At 29.8% G+C, this 19638-nt stretch overlaps 1 protein-coding gene across 1 annotated transcript; it reads right to left on the reverse strand.

Annotated features, from left to right (window-relative positions):
- Positions 1 to 2476: 2476 nt before the first annotated feature.
- Positions 2477 to 4213, reverse strand: LOC128997440 (mucin-2-like). The gene is made up of 2 exons (XM_054423078.1): positions 4163 to 4213; positions 2477 to 3334 (listed from the first exon to the last, which is right to left on the reverse strand). Exons 1-2 carry the CDS (start codon positions 4211 to 4213, stop codon positions 2477 to 2479), a joined length of 909 nt encoding a protein of 302 aa, XP_054279053.1.
- Between the last annotated feature and the right edge of the window lie 15425 nt (positions 4214 to 19638).

The following is a 19638-nucleotide window of genomic DNA, read 5'->3' on the forward strand; positions in this document are numbered from 1 at the left end:
TGTTTCCTAGCTGTAAATCTAGAATACATAAATGGACCAAAGAACTTTTGCTTAGAGTTTACCAATATTTTACTTCTAACAAATGTATAATATAAAAATGATACATTATAATTTTAACATGCTCATTAGTATTTGTACATGTCAAATAATAAATAACAATCTGTTATCATTACCATTATTATTATTTTATAATATTACACTTGTTTTGGGACGTTTATAACAAAGACACACATTTGTTATAGTTTCATTAAACATTTAGCACTTGTATTTAAACAGTACTGCATGTTCTTGAGGCACACTCCCATTTAAATAATATAGCATATGGATAGTAAATCAATACTTTATAATCTATGGCCCTTGTCATTTGTTGTTGAAAATTATAAAATGCAATATTTTTTGTGTATCCTCTAATTCACATTCAATTGATGATTTGAACTTCAATATAAATCATAGTCAAACTTAAAGTAGGTTAAATGTCTGATTAAAATTTGACTTTTAAAAGTGTTAGTAAAACTAAATTTTTAAACTAAGCATCAACTATGTTTTACCCTCTCAACATTTGTAAAGTGTGTGGTGTTAACTCAATTAATGTGTAAACTCAATTTGCTCTTTTTTACATACAAACAAGACCTTAAATAATATCAACAGTACTAAAGGGCATCCTTAGCTACTTGTTATAATATAAGACAATTCATTGTACTATTATTCATAATACGTTTTTATGATATGGTAAGCATAAAATAAGACAGAAGTTTATGTTTTAAAAGTTAAATAATTTGACATCATGACAAATAATGCTTTCTTCTCTACAAAAGTGTTATCTAGAGAGAACACTTGTCGTGAGAAATTGTTATCAAATATAAAGTCAGATAAATCAAATAAGGCTATTATAGTCTTAAGTGATATGTAAATAATGACACGCATGTTTTCATCAAACTTTGTACTACAGTCAACGGTGGCTTAACAAACATTTCGTCACCATACACCTACTTCTATATTAATATATATTCTGTTGTATGATCAGTGGAAAATTTTCAACCTAGAGTAAATTAGTTATGAATTATATTTTGATATCTTTTATATACTTCTATATACTATCATTATATTATTCAGAAAACAATAATTGTCTTCGTTGTATTTTATTTCAACGGACATTACATTTTGATTTTTGTTAGCAACATCATTGTTTTATTCTTTGAAAGTGTAGTTGAACACAGTCAAAGAGTAATTTCTGTGTTTGGGCCAAACCTTTTTAATCAGCTTTCTGGGAAGTAAGAATTTCGTTTCGTGAGATACCTGGCAATGTCAATAAACTGTCATGTTACAACGGAAGGTTTTAGTTCTTTTCCAACTTAAGAGATGTTTTGTGATGACATTTTTTTTCTCTGAGAACAGTTGAATATTCTTTCATCATAACTATACTAATGTTAAATTTAACATTTTCTTGTAGTGTAACTAGAAAGATATTTTTTAGTACTGTACCAATGTTTTTCAAAATGCTAATTAATAAACATAAACGAAACATGATTTTAATGATTTTATTTTTACAAACTACTCACAAAAATACTACACAAGGAACAGAAGTACATTACAGAGGTAGGAAATCCAAAGAAATAAAACCCTACCTACATTATAGCCTAAACTCAGCATAATATTCTTTATTTACTATGTTAAAAAAACCTTCTATTTAACGTAGAACCAAGAGAATGCTAGGAAATAATGGTTGTTTATCTTATTTTTATTTAAATACACAGCTAACAACCACAACCAATTGCGTAGAGGTTCCCTGTCGGTATGCTAGTAACTGAGTTTATTTGAGAGATCGTAAATATTAGTGATAAAGATACTAGCAGAAACAAAATGTATAAAATATTTAACATTAGGTCTGGTAAAGTATACTATAAAATACTTTTGGTTGAAAAATATAAAAAACCACTAGAATATTTATGCCTAACTTAAAATTACCATTTAACCTTTTCGTATTACAAAATAATTCTTTTTAACTTTATCATACTGAATCTTACGTGAATCTTGAGAAAACATACTACAGAGTAAATCCCATTGCATTTTCATTATTTCTTTCGGTTTATTGCTTAGTCATAAAAAAGTTCCTCAATTAAACTAAGTGTTAATAAAACAAATCCATTTTTTTTAGAACCTGTCAGAAACATTTACAGCACAAACCTAGGTTTTTCTCTGGTAATTTAAATATTTCAACCTTTTAAGATTCTATTGTTGTAACAATAGACAACTTACATGAGTAAGATTGTTGCATTAACAATTTCCTGTTTACTTATGCCTACTTTAGATTATTTTTCAATAATGTAACCAAGCAGTTGTAAACAATAAAACTTACCTGGGCTGAATGACTTGAGCCCGTCAACTTTGCATACACTGGTATTGACATATTCGTAGATTTACTTTTATTACTACATAGAACTATTACGGGAACGAATGAGTGGAATATTTTTTTTGTTTAGATAAAACGTTGTTCTGTTGTAAAAGCTGGTGTTGAATCACCTTCCGTCGATGAAACTAGAGTGGTAGGTCCTTCTGTGGTAAACACATCTGTTGAAATATCTGTGGTACTAGAAAGCGGCGGTATTATGGTTGTTGTTGACGTTGTTCTAGGGGCTGTGGTGGTAGTCAAGGGACTAGGTGTTGTAGTTGTTGTATGTGGCTCAGTTGATAAGGAACTAGGTGTTGTAGGTGGCTTAGTTGATGAAGGACTAGGTGATGTAGGTGGCTCAGTTGATAAAGGACTAGGTGTTGTAGTTGCTGTATGTGGCTCAGTTGATAAGGAACTAGGTGTTGTAGGTGGCTTAGTTGATAAGGAACTAGGTGTTGTAGGTGGCTTAGTTGATGAAGGACTAGGTGTTGTAGTTGTTGTAGGGGCGTCGGTTGATGAGGGACTAGGTGTTGTGGGTGGCTCAGTTGATGAAGAAATAGGTGTTGTAGTTGATGTAGGTGGCTTAGTTGATGAAGGACTAGGTGTTGTAGTTGATGTAGGTGCCTTAGATGACGAATGGGTTATCGATGTTGATTTTGGTGGCTCAGTTGATGAAGGGATTGCTGTTGTAGTTGGCGCCTCTGAAGTGGTTAGTATTATTGTTGTCGTCTCAGGTGGATTCATTGTTGTAGTCTCTGTAGGATATGTTGAGTACTCTGGGTAATCCGTGTAAGGTGTCTCTGAAGGCCACGCTGGTTCTTCTGACTGTATCGAGTATGGGTAATCTTCCGTAGAATACCATCCTTGCGTTTCCCAAGAAAGATGAACAGGGTAAAACTGTTTACGGTGATCTAGTGGTAGACTTCTCTCTTGGCTCATCCCCACCTGAAAACACGTATTTGGTTTATTAAGCTAGTTCAACCGATCAATGAAACGTCTAATATATGGAAAATTGTTTTACCAAAATGTTCGTTTGAATTTATCAGTGAAAACCCCATTTGCTTGATGAAGTGTATTTCAATGTCCTTGGCCACCTTAGCTATTCCCATCAGCATAAATAGTATATTTTAGTGGTAGCTTTTTCTAACTTAACTTTTTTTATCAAACGATTTTAACTCATAGAATCAAGTGTGGTAGCCTTACATTCTCGTCACTTTAAGCCAGTCTTAAGCACACAATTATTCCATAGAACAAGATGTACTATAAACAAATAGCTTAGCTAAGTATTAATAGAATAGCATCAATATAGGCAGGTGATTGAGTGAACATTCACTGTTTTTTAACAACAAATATGTAATACATTCAAATTCATGTTAAATTTAAACTATATCACAGATAATTTGGCACAGTCTTGATGGATGTTTTATTAGTTTTGATTTTAACTGTAGAGGTTTAATACTATATGTTGTACTTTGGCCCCGTTTACCATTTTTCATTAGGATTAAATCACCATTTATTTAAGCCAATGCACTGTTAAAGTACATTTCAATTTTCATCACATTATAGTAGTTGTAATTAATACACGGTATCGACTTTTTTCTTATGTGACCAATAAACAAGCATGAGGTTTTCAGTAAAATATGAACTATTAGTGTAAATTTATAACGTTCTTAATTTTTCTATTGCAAGAATTGATTACTATTTATTATATAATAGCCTAAGTTTATTTATATCTATTAGGAAACATAGTCAATTTGGTCTGATTGAACTTACCATGACCACCAGGAATATCAGATGAAAGTAGAATGTGTTTTCTAAATCCATCGTGAGAGATGGCGAGTGTCTGTGAACTGACAAGATAGGATCTTCTCTAGATAGGCTTTGTTGTAACGTAAAATAAGCCAGATAAACAAACGTTATCTGAAGTTGACAAGTGTAAACCGTACAACAATAACTTATGTCACATCGAGTAGATGTTTTGTTAGCTTCATTCATAATTGAGTGTTAGTAGCACGAAATTATATAACAACCGTCCTTGTACACCAACAACGTAAAGGTTTATTTGTTTACCTAGACGTAGTTTCCGAACGTGTGGCCAAAATGATAAGGTTTTACAAGTATAATTATTTTAATTATATTTTCCATAGCAGTTTTATTAACTACGATATGCATTTTCTTATCCGCAGAGAAGTTTCAGTAAAGTTTTTACGATGTTGAAATCTGAGCCAATCCACCTTTTATGGATGGTAACCTTTGCATTCAATTTAAGCCAGAACGGAAATGTTTGCTATTCATTTTAGTTTCTATAAAACTGATGGTAACCATAAATTTTTCATTTAAAAAAGGCTAGTTATATTGACAGCTGCTTATATATTTTTTTTCTGAAAAGTAAAATTTACGTTATTAATTAAATACATTTCATTCAATTTAAACCAAATAAATTGTCTCCGATTAAAAATCTTTTTTCAAATGACGATACTTTTTTACCATACCAAATGCTCACTTTAAGATACTATATCATATAATATCACCCACAACATGCAAACTTTGCCATCATCACCCTACCAACTACTAAAGTCGCCAGTAGTCTTCTAAAGACTACTAAATAATATATAATAATATAAGTAATATATCTCACTTCATTCGTAAGACTGGGCAATAAAGCGACATCTCATTTTGACCTGTTTTTCGAAAGTGTTCACGGATTCGAAAGTTAGCTTTTCTCCAGTTGAGTCTAAAGATTCTGCATGTGTCCTGTAAAAAATAAGTATTCATTGTGCCATGTTTTCCTCTATAATTATGTTAGTCCTTTTATTGTATTTTATGTGCTTGTTCGTGCATGTAATTATGTTCAACTGAGTCTGTAATCCATCAATTCCTTTATTATTTACATTACATTTTGTTCTTGAAAATTTCATTTTAGGTCTGTAAATTTATCATTTACATATGTCACTGAAGATTATATGATTTTTTTTATACAACAGTAAAAATCTCACCACAGTGTACAAAAAGTTGCCTTTTTGTAATTTAACTGATTAATGATGAAATGAGTAAATAAAAATTTCTAAATGAACATCGCGTTCAAGCTTGAGTTTCTTTTCCAACTTTGATGAAATTTGGCTTAAGCAGGATAAACTTGAATGAGTTTTCGGACTAACATGATTGGACTATGGCAACGGGGTTTTATGGGGTGAAATTAGGGTTTTCCTATAATTCCCTTAAAACATAGAATTTAGAAATTTCTATCCAAATAGTTTTGTAGAGCTTAAAAACAAATAATTTAGTAGACTAAATTGTAGTTTGGTCACTTACAGATATATTTTTTATGAAACTTGGCAAATTTATTTATTTTATACTAAATTATTAATATGAAAAAAAACTGTATTATCCTCCCTGTATCAGCAAACCTAGGTGCTCATTAGGCCTAATGCACGAGTGAAAATTCGCTTAGTCTGCAGGTTTACAGCTGGGGGGGGGGGGGTATTGTTGTCAATACATCGCTTGTACAAGGTAATGTAAGATATTTTACGATTCCCCACAGTAAGAATGGAAGGTAGGGTTATTTATGTTTCACCTTTCTCATCGATGCATTATTCACTTCAATGAAGATTTGTGTATCCTTCCTTGAGACTTACGTTTCAACGTCCTGATCTAGTATCGTCTGATTATTAATTTGAGGGAAGCCAAAGATTTTCCAGCAATTATGAAACAGATTTATGACTTAGTACAAACTTTACAGATGACAACTTGGAAAGGTATAATTTTTTTTTACATTATAGTAAAAGAATAATAAAATTTATCATAAAACATTCTTCGTTGTTTTACTTATATTTTAGGTAAATTGAATTTTGGTTTTGGTTTTTGAATAAATTCATATCGTTGTAGTTTTTCACTGTAACCAAAAGCCTAGATAAAAGTGGTGCGAAAACAGCTCACAATGAACTCAGTCAAGTTTGACAGCAACACAACGAGTAACTATTTAATATTGCATTAATTTATATTGACAAACAGTTTGAAAAAAAACATTACTGATAGTGTTTTTCCTTTAGTATAATTTTAGGAATACACTTAATCCGCAAGTATAATTTAGCGTTTAATTATTAGTTTTATAAGATCCAACAATATTAGGACTGCATGGCTAACAAATCCCAATGAATTGATTGGAAATATGTAATGTTAAACATATATTCCGTGTATTTCGACCTGGATAAATTACGCTACAGATTAAGAAACGTTTTCTGTTTCTTCAACAAAAGAAATAGAAGAGCATTAAACTTTCCTATAATTCAGATTTGTTTATGAAGATTTGTCTCTGGAGACTAATTTGAAATGCAATTAGGCTCTTTGTGTCAGTTCTAAGTTTGTTATTTATTCAGAAGTCATCAAGATTGTTTTGTATCGTGAAAGAGACTAAGAATATTACCCTCTCTCACTTATAAACGAATTGAATTCCAATCAAGGTTTATGAGGCATAAATTAATTCGATAAATTACCGTAAACCTTTTATAGCTTGGAGTCTTCTATTTACTATCCTTTTTGCTATAAAAGTTTTAAAATTAATTTGGGCCATAAAATGGTAGAACGTATTTATTTTACGCATACTTAAAATAATTAATAGTATTTGAATTAGTATTTAGAATGTCCCCGAACTCTATTTAGATTTTGTATTTGATAACGGCGTTGTATAATGAATCCAAATTTGGTGAATAAATAACTAACACAAAAACCTATTTTGAGAAAACAATTTTTTTTATATTTGGTTTCAAAATGGCATTTATTAAAAAGCAAATGGGCTATAAACAAACCTACATTACATCGTAAATTTAAGTTTTGGGTTGTTTTTTCACGCATTAAGCACGCACAATGCAAAACATGCAGCCAAAATATCCTATGACTATTTATGTTCACATAAATTAAACAATAACCCACGTTTAAAATCGTGAAATTAAATAATAAACTTTAGCGCATCATGGGTAAATGGAAAACTGATTGAGGGCAAGGGAAAATAAACTAAGACCAATGGTATCAGCTGATTGTTTTCCTTGCTCTTAATTCATCGAATTGTGATAGCTGGCACTGAAAATACCAAATTTCTGGACGGAGTGATGAAATAGTACATATCATCATACTGGAGTGTTGTGAATCTTTTCGACCTGAGGTCAAGCTTTAGGGTACAGGCGAGGTTGGAAAATGAGGGAGGATTGAAAAGACTCTTTTTGCCAATGTGATTAACTATATTTTAAGTCAGCAATAACTACATATTGCAAGATTATATAATTACATTAAGTAACAACACTAAAATGCTTTTCAAGTAAAGATAACATTTTAAAATGACTTCCAAATGTTTTTCAATTTTCCTAATACCAACAAGTGGTTGTTTAGTGACTGATTCAATTATTTCGTCTATTATGGTTGTAGTATTGTACATTATACCATCGGTATGTCTAACTATTGACAAGAAGTCAACAATAAGCTACAGCCGATTAATTTTGATACATAAGATTGTTTGCAATCGAAATTAACAACTGATTTTTACTTCCTAGGGACTAAAAACATGTTTTTACTCCCTAGAGAGAAAAAGAGCTGCTTTAGACCCACAACGCATGTATTTAAAACTGCAGTTTTTGCTACAGTATAACGATAAATGCATTTATGACAAGATCCAAAAATACTAAGTTGAATATCCGGTGTATTTAGCCAATGATGTTTTTACAGAGAAAATGACATGTAGATTTACATATTATTACACTCTTAAAAAACTGTTATAAGAAATAATTGTTGTTCTTCAATTGAAAAAAAATATTTAGGTTCCTTAACTTAACGTAATATGTACAGCACCAATAATAACTGTTATTGGTAAAAAATCAAATAAGTAAATAAAAGTAGCTTATGCTTAATTTAATAACTTATTTTACATATAACTCTAATATTAAAATAATGAAATTATACTTTACATACACACATGTAAATTAATTATGTCATCACAAATTATTAAGATGGAATATTTTTAGTATTTAAAAGAAGAATTCCGGTTTAAAAACCAGAACAAAATGATTTCGTTACTTTTACTTCAACACAATAGAATAATATTCTTCAGATATTATTCCCGAACTAGGAATAATATTCAAATGAAAGCAATCAAAGTTGGGTTCTGCCAATAGTGGCGTGTCAGACCAGTTGTTGTGTTAATGAACAATTCTAAGTTATTACCATAAACTTGGTAAGGCTATGTAGTGGTGTTGAACAGTTGTCTGCTATGATATTGTTCCCAAGTTTTGATTAGTCTTGGTTACTAACTAACATGTAAATTTGTCATATTTTTTCAATTAAAATAATTCTAAAAGTAAATTCAAATTCAAAAAAACATATTTTTTATCAAAATAATAATTTATATGGATAATTTAAATTAAACTTATTAACAAAAAAAAAGGTTTGTTGTAGATTTAATATCTTAACATTCCATAAGTTTATTTTACATTAAACATTATATTGGTAGATGGTTTAAGCCATTTATGATTTTTTTTCTAGGTCAACTCGGTGCTTTTGGTGTTATATTATATTACCTGTATACAGAATCTTGCCATACAAGTATCTTGAATGGCGTCCCTACTAATATCTGATTGGCTATTGGAAGTACCGGTCAGTATATTTCAATAAGTATAACTTAGTCGAAATTTACTTGCTCATTAATCAGCTTATTTATATATTTATAAGAACAAATGTAAAAATAGAAATAATCTGATTAATGAGCAAAACATTTCGAATCCAGTTGTACTTTTATGATATAAGTAGGGATGCCATTGAAGATTCTTGTCATTCGGCTATTGGGTCTGATGATGATTAGAGTGTCCAATCGAAATTGATCACCACTTACCAACTGTTATGTATATTTACAGTCTTGTGAGTTAAGAGAATAATCGTAAATATATTATTACAAGTGTTATTATACGTAGTATCTTTCATTTACTTTCCGTAAATTTAATAACACATACAATGCTGATCAAGAAGTTATTACATGTTTGAATTACCCATGTCCAAATATGTTAAAACCTCTTTCAAATACGATTTATTAAGTACACAATTACGGTACCACACTATAGAGGAAACTGACCACAAGAAATTGTGCGTTTTTTATCAAAATTTGATCCTTTAAAGTTTTAATGTTATATTTCATGCAGAATGTTTTAAAGACAAGCTTAGATAAATGATTTATTTTAATTCTGTTGATGATTTATCAAATTTATAAAAATCTACTTGGCCGAGTGCTACATTTTGGAGGATTATTTTAATGTAAAAATGGTGTAATTACACATAAAATATATTTCATTCGACTAAGTATATGTTTCGTTTAAACATTATCGCACATTTTGAAGACTCTGGGCTCCGATGGTCTGTATAGTAATTAAAACACGAGTACTGCTGTTGAAAGTACCTGGTATAACTTAGGTTTATCGCCATTTTCTAGCTTCAAGACAATACCGAGTCTTGGTTCGGGCAAGTAAACAAGTAACAATCAAGACCAACTTAATATTGGAAAAATCACTTCATTGAATACCACAGATTAAAATACATACATTCAATACATTGTTATTGGCTTCAAAGCAGAAAGTGATTAATCTCCAAACTTGACTCTTCATACAAGGTTGTAACATACAGGTTTCTGGTATGCAAACCACTATATCGGATAGCCTATGGAATGTCCATTGTACAATGCCACATACCGTCGCGTCGTCCCCTATGCATTATGGGTATTCCTTGTTTATATTGTAAATCGTTTGTAAGTGTAAACGAGTAGTGATTGAATATTGTTGAATTTGAGTCGTTGAATTTCATTTGTTTTACCCAAATATCACAAAATAATAAAGAATATTAATATTGCAAAAATATATCCTGTATATTAATAGGAAAGCAAATTTCTTGAAACCTTTTTTCTCAGTTTGTGTGCATCATGTGTGCAATTGTGTTCACCGGGAAAATCTACGCATACTGTAAGAAAGATTTTCCTGTAGATGTGCAGAATGCCTTTATAAATTAAAATAGGCTCGAAAAAGAGCACAAATATGAATTTAAAACTTTTAAAAATTTAACATGCCCTTATGTGTTGCCATGCTGGTGACGAAATGGCAGCGAAATCAACATAAAATCAAAGCAAATGGAAGGAATTCCAATCACAAGTTTTATTTACAGCTTGGGGTGAAAATAGAGAAGTCTAAATATTTTTTTCAAGTTTTCGGCCACTGAACGATCTCTAGTTTTTATAAATTAACATTATTTGTGTCAGATGTACTATTACAGATATATACTAACAGACCATTGCTAAAACGTACCTTCAAAACATGTTAAATTCTGATATGATAACCACGCGTTTCACACACCCTAGCGTTAGTTTTTTAAGAACTTACATAGTTGTGTTTCCCCTGATAGTGAATAAATTGGTACAGACGGTTTTTATATTAAAGTGAATATTTTATGGGTAGAGAAAAAATATAAAGAAAGAAAGTAAATTTTTGTAACCATTTTTACATCACATAAGTAGGCTTATGTGTGTATTAACGTCACGTAAAAGTTAATAGGGTAAAATATTTTTAATATATAAACGTTGGTTATAATTTATAGTAAAAACTATCTAGTATGAAGTGAGCCAACAGTCTCATTTGAGTGGTCTAATCTAGTCAATAGAGCTTAATATTAAATGTTGCAGTAAGTGAATGCCTTAGTTGTTAGTAGGTGAATAGTTGCTTATAGAATGAAAACCTTAGAAAAGAAAAAGATCCATTCACCCATTTAGCGCTAATTAACTCTTAATTATGAGAGTCTTTGTTGCTTTGGATAAAAAGTTAAAGAATTTAATAAGAGTTTCAATTTCTAATTATAATATATTATTATTTTCATCACTACCTAAATACAAATTAAACTAAATTCAAAGGCTACTAAGTAAGACTTGTTCGAAATAAATTTATTCTTTTAATATTACAATTGGATTTTAGTTGTTAATAAGACGCATTGTCTTTGTAAAGAAGTTCTTTTTTACTCCCAACCTTCACATTCTAGGACGCTAGATTCTAGTCTAGAACAGTTTTACACATTACCGCTAGTTGCTGAATTATTAAATCGAAAAAATTTATTGGTGATTGGCAGGATTTGAGCCTCGTACCTCCATCTCTGAAGCCCCTCTAACTAGACCAGCTCGCTTTCGGAGTAGTAAAGAACTACTTATGTTTAAATAAGTATATTGTTCATTTAATTTAATTTTAAAATTGTTAGGTTATTAGCTTAAAAAGCAATCTAATTATTGTTCTATTAAATTGACATTTGACCTCTAGTTTGTTTTAATTATTGAAATTATATTGTTAATACTCAGTGTCTTTACAAATAAAGTAAAATACAATTGACTTGAATCCTTATGGTTCATAAGTTTGGCTTCGTAGTAAGTTTTTAACGTTTTTAGTACAAAAAACGCTCCTTCTAGTGGGCTTTAAATTGCATGTATTACATCTAACATGAAAACTTGTTTTTTCTTTCTCAAGTCTCTTACTTGATGTAAAAAAATTTTAATTACTCCAAACAAATAACAATTTTTCCATAAATAACACGAAGAACCTTAATAGAATGCCAATTTTGTCTCTCAAGACAGCAAAAGCTAAGCTAATCTTATACAATAATAGAATTTGATCGAACTTACTAGAACCATTTACGAAATTATATTAGAAAAATACCAAATAAAAGTAAAAAATAATGTGTATTTAAAACTTATACTGAAACTATTAGAGGCTAATAATGATAAAAATACTAACATTATTTAAGTCTAGTAGAGTATAACGGTTCCATAAACTTTGGTTATATTACAAATTATTCACTAGGTATCAGATCAAAATGTTGAAATGCAGGATCCCAGTAAGGTTACACAAATCTTCATTGAAGTGAATAATGTATCGATGAGTAAGGTGGCTCATAAATAACTCTACCTTCCATTCTTACTGTGGGGAATCGTAAAATATCTTAACTTACCTTTTCCAAGGGAAGAATTACAACGTATTATATTTGTATTTGTTATTATTTATTTATTTGTTTAATTTTTGCAAAGTAAATTCCTTACATATCAAATTGGTCAATATATACAATAGATTTTTTTTACCATTAAATGTTGTAAATATGAAAGCTTTAAAAATGATGACCATGTATTGATAATGACGAAGCGACTGGTTATTGAATACATCGATATATCGACCAATATCATGTATCTGTTACATTCTATGTGAACGGTAACTGATATTCAGCATCAAAGTCTAATTACAGCTTTGTGAACTCATCCGTTGAATTCATGCGTCATAGAGTTTTCGTTGCAAAATTGAAATGGTATAAATTATTTTAGTGTGTTATAAAGAGGCATTAGTATAAAAAATTGATGATATTTGCAGGGTGGTCATTGTATAATCATAATGAAGGTGAGTAGTTAAAATTATTAAATGATAATTTGTGTTAGATATTGTTTTGGATATGTTTTTAGTGGTCATAAAACTTATGAGGTAAGTGGGCGTAGTTTGGAAGTGTTGGGGTGTAGTTGGTGTGTTATAAAAATCCTGATCGGACTTAGTACATGTAAACTATTTATGAGGGTAGTTATGGTTTAAACGCATTTTTTATAGTATAAAATAAAATTGGTTGACAATAGTGGTCACTAAAATCAGTTTTAATGGATAAAATGTAACTATGTTTGTATTTATTTATATGACGTTTGAATCGTCATTAAATGGAAGTAATACAAGTATAATAATAATGATAACACGACGAAAATTAAAAAAAATTTTATTTTTTATTCAAATCTGTAGAAAATATATAAAATTAAATATGCGGACTTAATAATACATATAAATCTCATAAATACCACTAACATTTATAGTAATCAACCTTCCCTCACGATAAGACAATCTTATAATACCACCACCGCAGCAAACCTGCAGACTAAGCCAATTTTCATTTGCCTTAATAGATTTTAAATTAAATCTATTTAAAATAACATTAGGTTTAACGAGTACCTCGGTTTGCTGCAACAGGGAGGCTAATAAAGTTTGTTTTTAGTCAAATATAAGTAGTTTAGTAAAAAATAATAATATTTGTCAAGTTTAATCCAAATATTTCCATAAACAAGCAAACTACTACATTCTATAATATTATCCATAAGAATAACATGGGAATTTTAAATTTGCAATTTTATTTCAATTTTCTCCATAATAGTTGACCGTACAAAAACACTTTGATATATTAATTTTTTCAAGCTTTTTTAAATGGTCTAGAGAGAAATTGGAAAACTTTGTGTTTTTAGGGTCAAAAATTTAAAAAAAAACTAAATTTTTCCCCATAAAAACCCTCTTCCCATGGTCTGATCAGGCTAGTTCTCAAAATCATTTAAGTTTATCCTGCGAAAAACTTATTCTGTTTATATAACAATTTGAACGAATGGTGTTTTTGACCTCTAGGGACGTCAAAATGAAAAAGTATATCGGTCCCGGCTCCAGATCTTACCGTGCCACCTACGGTAATAGCTACTTCCCTATATAGGAAATTCCCAAAAACGTTTCAACATTACTTTAAATTCTAAAAGGTTGACATTTATCATAACAACAGGAGTTTTCCTTTCATATATGGAATAATCTATAACCGAATATTTTTGTGAAAACCCAACCAAAGAAAATTCACTTAGAGTAAAGTTTCTCTGAAGCAAGGGGATTTAATTTGTTTGGGTTAAAAGAAGAAATACCTTTACGCCCTAAAGACTTACTAAAATATCCTCAACACTGTCGAACGCTGGTCAGATATTTCCCTTGCGGTAATCCAGGTCAGATCCACATGTCATATGGTGTTCCTCGTGATGAGCACCTACAGCATAATATTGTAGGAAGCATAGTAGGACTGTATGTATCAACTATGTATTTTTAATGCGTTGCAATGTATATTAATTTCAGTGAAAGATCCTTAATTTGTATTATGATTTCATGAATTCCTGAGTAGTAAGCCTATGGCTAGGCGCAATAGCTATACTTCATACCACATAGATATCAACTATCATTGAGAGTATATTGATGTTAATTAAGATTTGACTTATATAATCTAATGCTAAGTTCGTATAAATTTTTCAGATTTACTGTCATGATACGATGCAATTAAAATGTATAAAAAGTGTATATTTATAAGTTTTTACATGTATTTTAATCCTCGAAATTTATACAAGTAATAGTTTACATTTGTACACGTATATTCATAGCATAAATGAATTGCTGTTTTTGCGTTTTCTTTCATTAATTTAGTGATGTTTAAATATTTATGATATAATTGTGTGGTAAAATATATATTTAAAATAGTTTGAAGCTTATAAATCAGTATTTGTAAATAACAATGATTAAACTATCAAAATATATTATAAAAATTTAATTATTATAAATTATTTAGTAGATACTAAAACCTACAGTTGATAATAGTTTTGCATTTAAGTCTATTATAAAGCTCATAAACTGATATTTCTTTTATAAATCTTAAGGTGTCGTTAAGAAGGTTTATTTCCAGTAAAGCCATTTAGGGTCGTTCAATCTAGAGACTTAGCGTTAGTCCTGCCCCAACATATTGCATCACGTAAAACTTTATGTCGATTAGAGCCTCCATTGCACTGAGATTTTATGATCTGTAGAATAAGGGTTGTAAGTTTAAAATCTACCTTATCTAAAGTATAGCTTTTAAACTGTTGTAACTATTATTAGAATTTCATCAGTTAAAAAATCAAACAAATAAGATTACATGAGCAAGCGTAAAAAATGCAAACATAACCTGTGTAAAGGTTTTTGAACGTTAAACTGTAATATGCTTAAAACATATTTCAGTGAATGATACTTTGTCAAAAGGGATAAACACTGCTGCAATGTGTCATATTTGTAAGCGTTTCACGTTCCCGTAGTGGTACAATTTTAATAATATTTGCGATCCATAAACTAAACTTAAAATAATATATTTTTGATTTTATAAGGTTGTGTAGGATGCTTTTGTGGTTATATTGGTGGAACTCAATCCAGGAATTAATTTAGTGTCTATCTTGGCTTTAGTTGAGTGATATTATCCAATACACGATGGTTAAACTCACATTCAGGCTTCTCTGTTTACTTTTATCTAGAAAACGAAGAAGAATAAGGCTTTTCGATGGGTGTAACACATATTCATTGTATTTCAAAAGCTCTGTGTAAATTTCATCCAACATAACCGAAGCACTTAACTCGTTATAATAAGGAGCAAAAGACAAGGAACCCATTTTCATTATGCATGTTGTGCATTTTAATTTGGGTACAAAAAGTGTTTCCTTGGCAAAACAGGACAAATGCCATTTTACCTTTGAAATATTATACTTGTTTATGACAACTATTAGGTGAATAAAGCTACTAATTCATAATAAATGTAAATTCGTTGATTTTACTCTTAGATCAACACCACAAAGAGTGAATTGTCTACCTCAATTAGGTTATCATTAATTATCAAAAGGAGCCTATTTAAAATGCATTCTCATAAACTGTCTCGTCACTTATTTACAATCTGACTGTGATTAAACATTCAAGGATTACATTTGTTATAATTACAATTCACATTTTAACCCGTCATAAAGAAAGTTGCTCAGCATCAGTGGATCTATGAAAGCTGGCTCAAAAGATTTAAAATAAATACAACAGGGGGGGGCGAAGCCCTAAATGGAATTACCTTTTTAGCTACCATTCGTCCCTCCGTTGGACAATAAGCTTTGAAATGGCACCTCAATTAAAAAATGGCACCTCAATAAAAAAAAATGGCACCTCAATCAATAAAAATCCGTTAAGTAGGACTACTGAAAACGGATATAACTCCTTACCTCTTGAGTATTTTGCTAGAATTTTGATTGTTTATTTATAAATAAGTTCCTATCTTGAGTTAACTGATGTTAGGCCTAATAAGAGATGGTGGAAATATTTATTACGATTACTGTACGCTGTTTGTGTGTAAATTAAAGGAATACTTGTATATCTGATTATTCCATCTAAAAACAGTAAAAAGAAGAGCTTCTGTTGACCGAAGTGGTTCAAACAACCTTAGCCGGCATAAAGTGAAAGAGTTTCTTCTCGTCATCAGAAATAGTAATAAGAGGAGAATTGCAAACTTAAAATGTTGAAGACTATTTGTCCGTCTGTGCTGAATGTGTTGGTCTGCCTGGAGGGTATTTATATCACGAGAAAAATGTAAACCTTTGTACTTGTATAATGCCCTTAAAAGAATTTATGAGTTGTTACTATATATAATGACGTTTGTGTTTATTTATTGGGAGTTATTTAAGACAAACAACAAAATACAAATGAAGAAACAAAACATATTACATCAGGATGTTGAAATACTACCTCGAGGAATAGATACACTCATCTTTATTGGAGTGAATAATGCTTCGACGAGAAAGGTGGCTCATAAATAAACCTACCTTCCATTTTTAATGTGGGGAATCGTAAAATATCTTTTTACAATAGATAAATCAACTCGTCCTATGGTTTTACTTTGTTCGATAGCAATATTTTTAGAAACTTAGTATGTAAGTATTAATATAAATGTTTATCGATCAAAATATTAAACACAACTATTCAAACTGTTAAGAGTTGTAAAAATTTGCAAAAGCAGATTAGAACAGAAGATGTTATGGTAAAACGATGTTGGATTCAGTTAATGATGAAACTGTGGATGAATGAATACATCGATATATTAACCAACTTGTATCCGTTACATCCGATACGAACATTTATTGTTCATTTAACATCAAAGTTCAGTTACAGCTTTGTGATCTCATTCGTTGAATTCATCCGGTGTACAGTTTGGGTTGTGAAATTGAAATCCAAATTAAAATGTTCGTAAAACGTTTTGTGAGTATTTTAAAATATATGTTTAAAACAAACACTAATTTTTATTTCCGTGAATTTCAATATTGGGAAGTAGCTATTACCATAGGTGGCACGGTTAAGACATGAGCCGGGACCGATTTACTTTTTTATTTTGATGTGTCCAGAGGCTAAAAACACTTTACGTTAAAATTTTTACATATATATTACTAAAAACACACTTTATTACTTTACCTGTAGCAGCAAACGTAGGTACTTGTTAAACCTAATGATATTTAAATAGATTTAATTGAAAATCCAACTATGTAAATAGAAATTTGCTTAGTCTGCAGGTTTGATAGTGCAGACCTCTTACACTGACTGGGCAATCTGGGGTTGATTTCATAAATAAAATAATAAACAGTTTTTTTTTTCAAAAAAGTTAAGTTCAAATTAACCCTAATAATTTTAATTTGAAGAGTGTATGTATAAATTCATAAAACTCATATCAAAACTGAAAAAATAAGAAATGATCAACCACTCGTTAGCATATGTCATTTTTATATTTTTGTAATTTATAAATCTATGTAGTTTTAGTTGCGAAGTTAAATTTTCAAAATTATCAAATTCATCTATATAAGTTTCCATTTAAAACTTCATCAATTACTAAAAGTTTTTAAGAATCAAATTTATGAAAACAATTTAAAAACCTGCAAATTTCTACTCAGAAACATAATTTAGTTTAGTTAATATTTGTATATTTAATGAAAAAAAAATATTTACGTGCCAAAAGAAACTTTTTTACTTGGTTTTATACATGGTCATGAAAAATAAGTTTTAAAATGTAGTAGCATAATATATAAAGAGTAACATAGTATGTACACTCTTATTACTAATGATATAAACATTCAAGCTCTCCAAGTGAGGCCGTATATGACTCTAGAGGCTGATTAAATTTACGTAACGAGTGTTATTAGCAACTCCTTCTAAGATAAAGCAATCTTCTAAGATGGAATAACATTACTTGCTGATTTAATTACTCAAGTGCTAATATAATTTGTTTCGATTTGTTCAAAATACATGTTAGAATATTGTTAGCATACCTGTAGTGATAGTCTTAGCTCTGCCACTAATTTTTGCATTTATGTTACGTCCTTTTAGTGCTCAATAATGCACTAAAGGCTTATGCTATGCAGTTGATCAGGGTTAGTACGTTAGCTGCAAAAAGAGAGAATTAAATGGTAATCACAACTTACACAAAGAAGGATACAAATTTAAAAGGTGGCCATAAAAAGCCTTATCAAATGTAAACAATACACGCCAAGAGTGAGTGTGTACACAAAAAACTAAATAAAAAATAAATCGCAAAAATAAAATTTTTAGTATGGATCAAGTATAATATAAATAAATAATTTGTACTAGCTTCACTATTAAGAATAAAGCATTTTAGTATGTATAGATCATTTTTATTTTATAAGGACAGTTGAATTTAGTGCAAACATTTTAAAAATAGGATAGCGTATTTTTAGTGTAATATAATAATTTACTAGCGTAATTTAATAAACCTCCACTAAAATAGCCACTCATTGCCAATTAAAATCAGCTGGTGTCCGGTAAAAATCCATTATAGTACAGTAGTTTGATTTAGCAGGAAGCAAAAAGCTGTTTTCTGGACGAAATACTTGCGTGGAAATTCTAGTTAGGCAAATGAGTATTTAAAATTGTAATTTTTCTTTCACAAGAAGTTTGTTGCATTTTCAAATATAGTCAGCCTTTTTCCAACATAAATGATTCAAACTTGTATATTATTAATAACAAAAAAAAACTATAGAACTTGGTAGTAGGAACTTAGAACTAACTGAGATTTTGTTTCCTACTTTGATCAGAAACAAATACGAGTTTATCTCCATCAAATATTTATTTAGTTGAAAAATAAAACCAATAGTTGGACTTGTTGTTACATATTGTGGTTTATGCATTAAAAATGAAACAAAACAGTAAACACCAGCCCGCTTATTTGTATTACATTGCAGTACTTTGGTTTAACTGTTAAAACATTCACTATGACTTCCTGATAATCGATACAATGTAAACCACACGTTTGGAGTTTACGAACAGATCAAATGTTTATTTTATGTTCAATTGTTTATTATACAAAACAAAGCATATTTGCCATTGCTTTTTTGGTAAATAATTTGAATTTTCGCTGGTAAAAAAAGTGTTGTCAAAACTTATTTTGGGTTGTGACAAATTTTTATTTGGATATGTTCTTGTTTAACTAATATAATTTAGATTTCCCTGCCAGTGGTTTATTTTTATCAAAAATCCAATAAAAATATATTTTTTTTTCTTCAAATTTGTTTTCTTATTTCATCTTAAAAA

Source organism: Macrosteles quadrilineatus, unplaced genomic scaffold, assembly GCF_028750875.1.
Source record: "Macrosteles quadrilineatus isolate MER2022 unplaced genomic scaffold, UCM_ALF_1.0 Scaffold_6__1_contigs__length_79288215, whole genome shotgun sequence".
Taxonomy (NCBI): domain Eukaryota; kingdom Metazoa; phylum Arthropoda; class Insecta; order Hemiptera; family Cicadellidae; genus Macrosteles; species Macrosteles quadrilineatus.

Bases quoted from the DNA above. Each gene is read 5' to 3' on its own strand.
- LOC128997440 (XM_054423078.1), bottom strand. From the start codon at position 4,213: ATGGATTTAGAAAACACATTCTACTTTCATCTGATATTCCTGGTGGTC. The intron at 3,335-4,162 runs GTAAGTTCAATC...ACGTGTTTTCAG, and splicing joins TGATATTCCTGGTGGTCATG to GTGGGGATGAGCCAAGAGAG.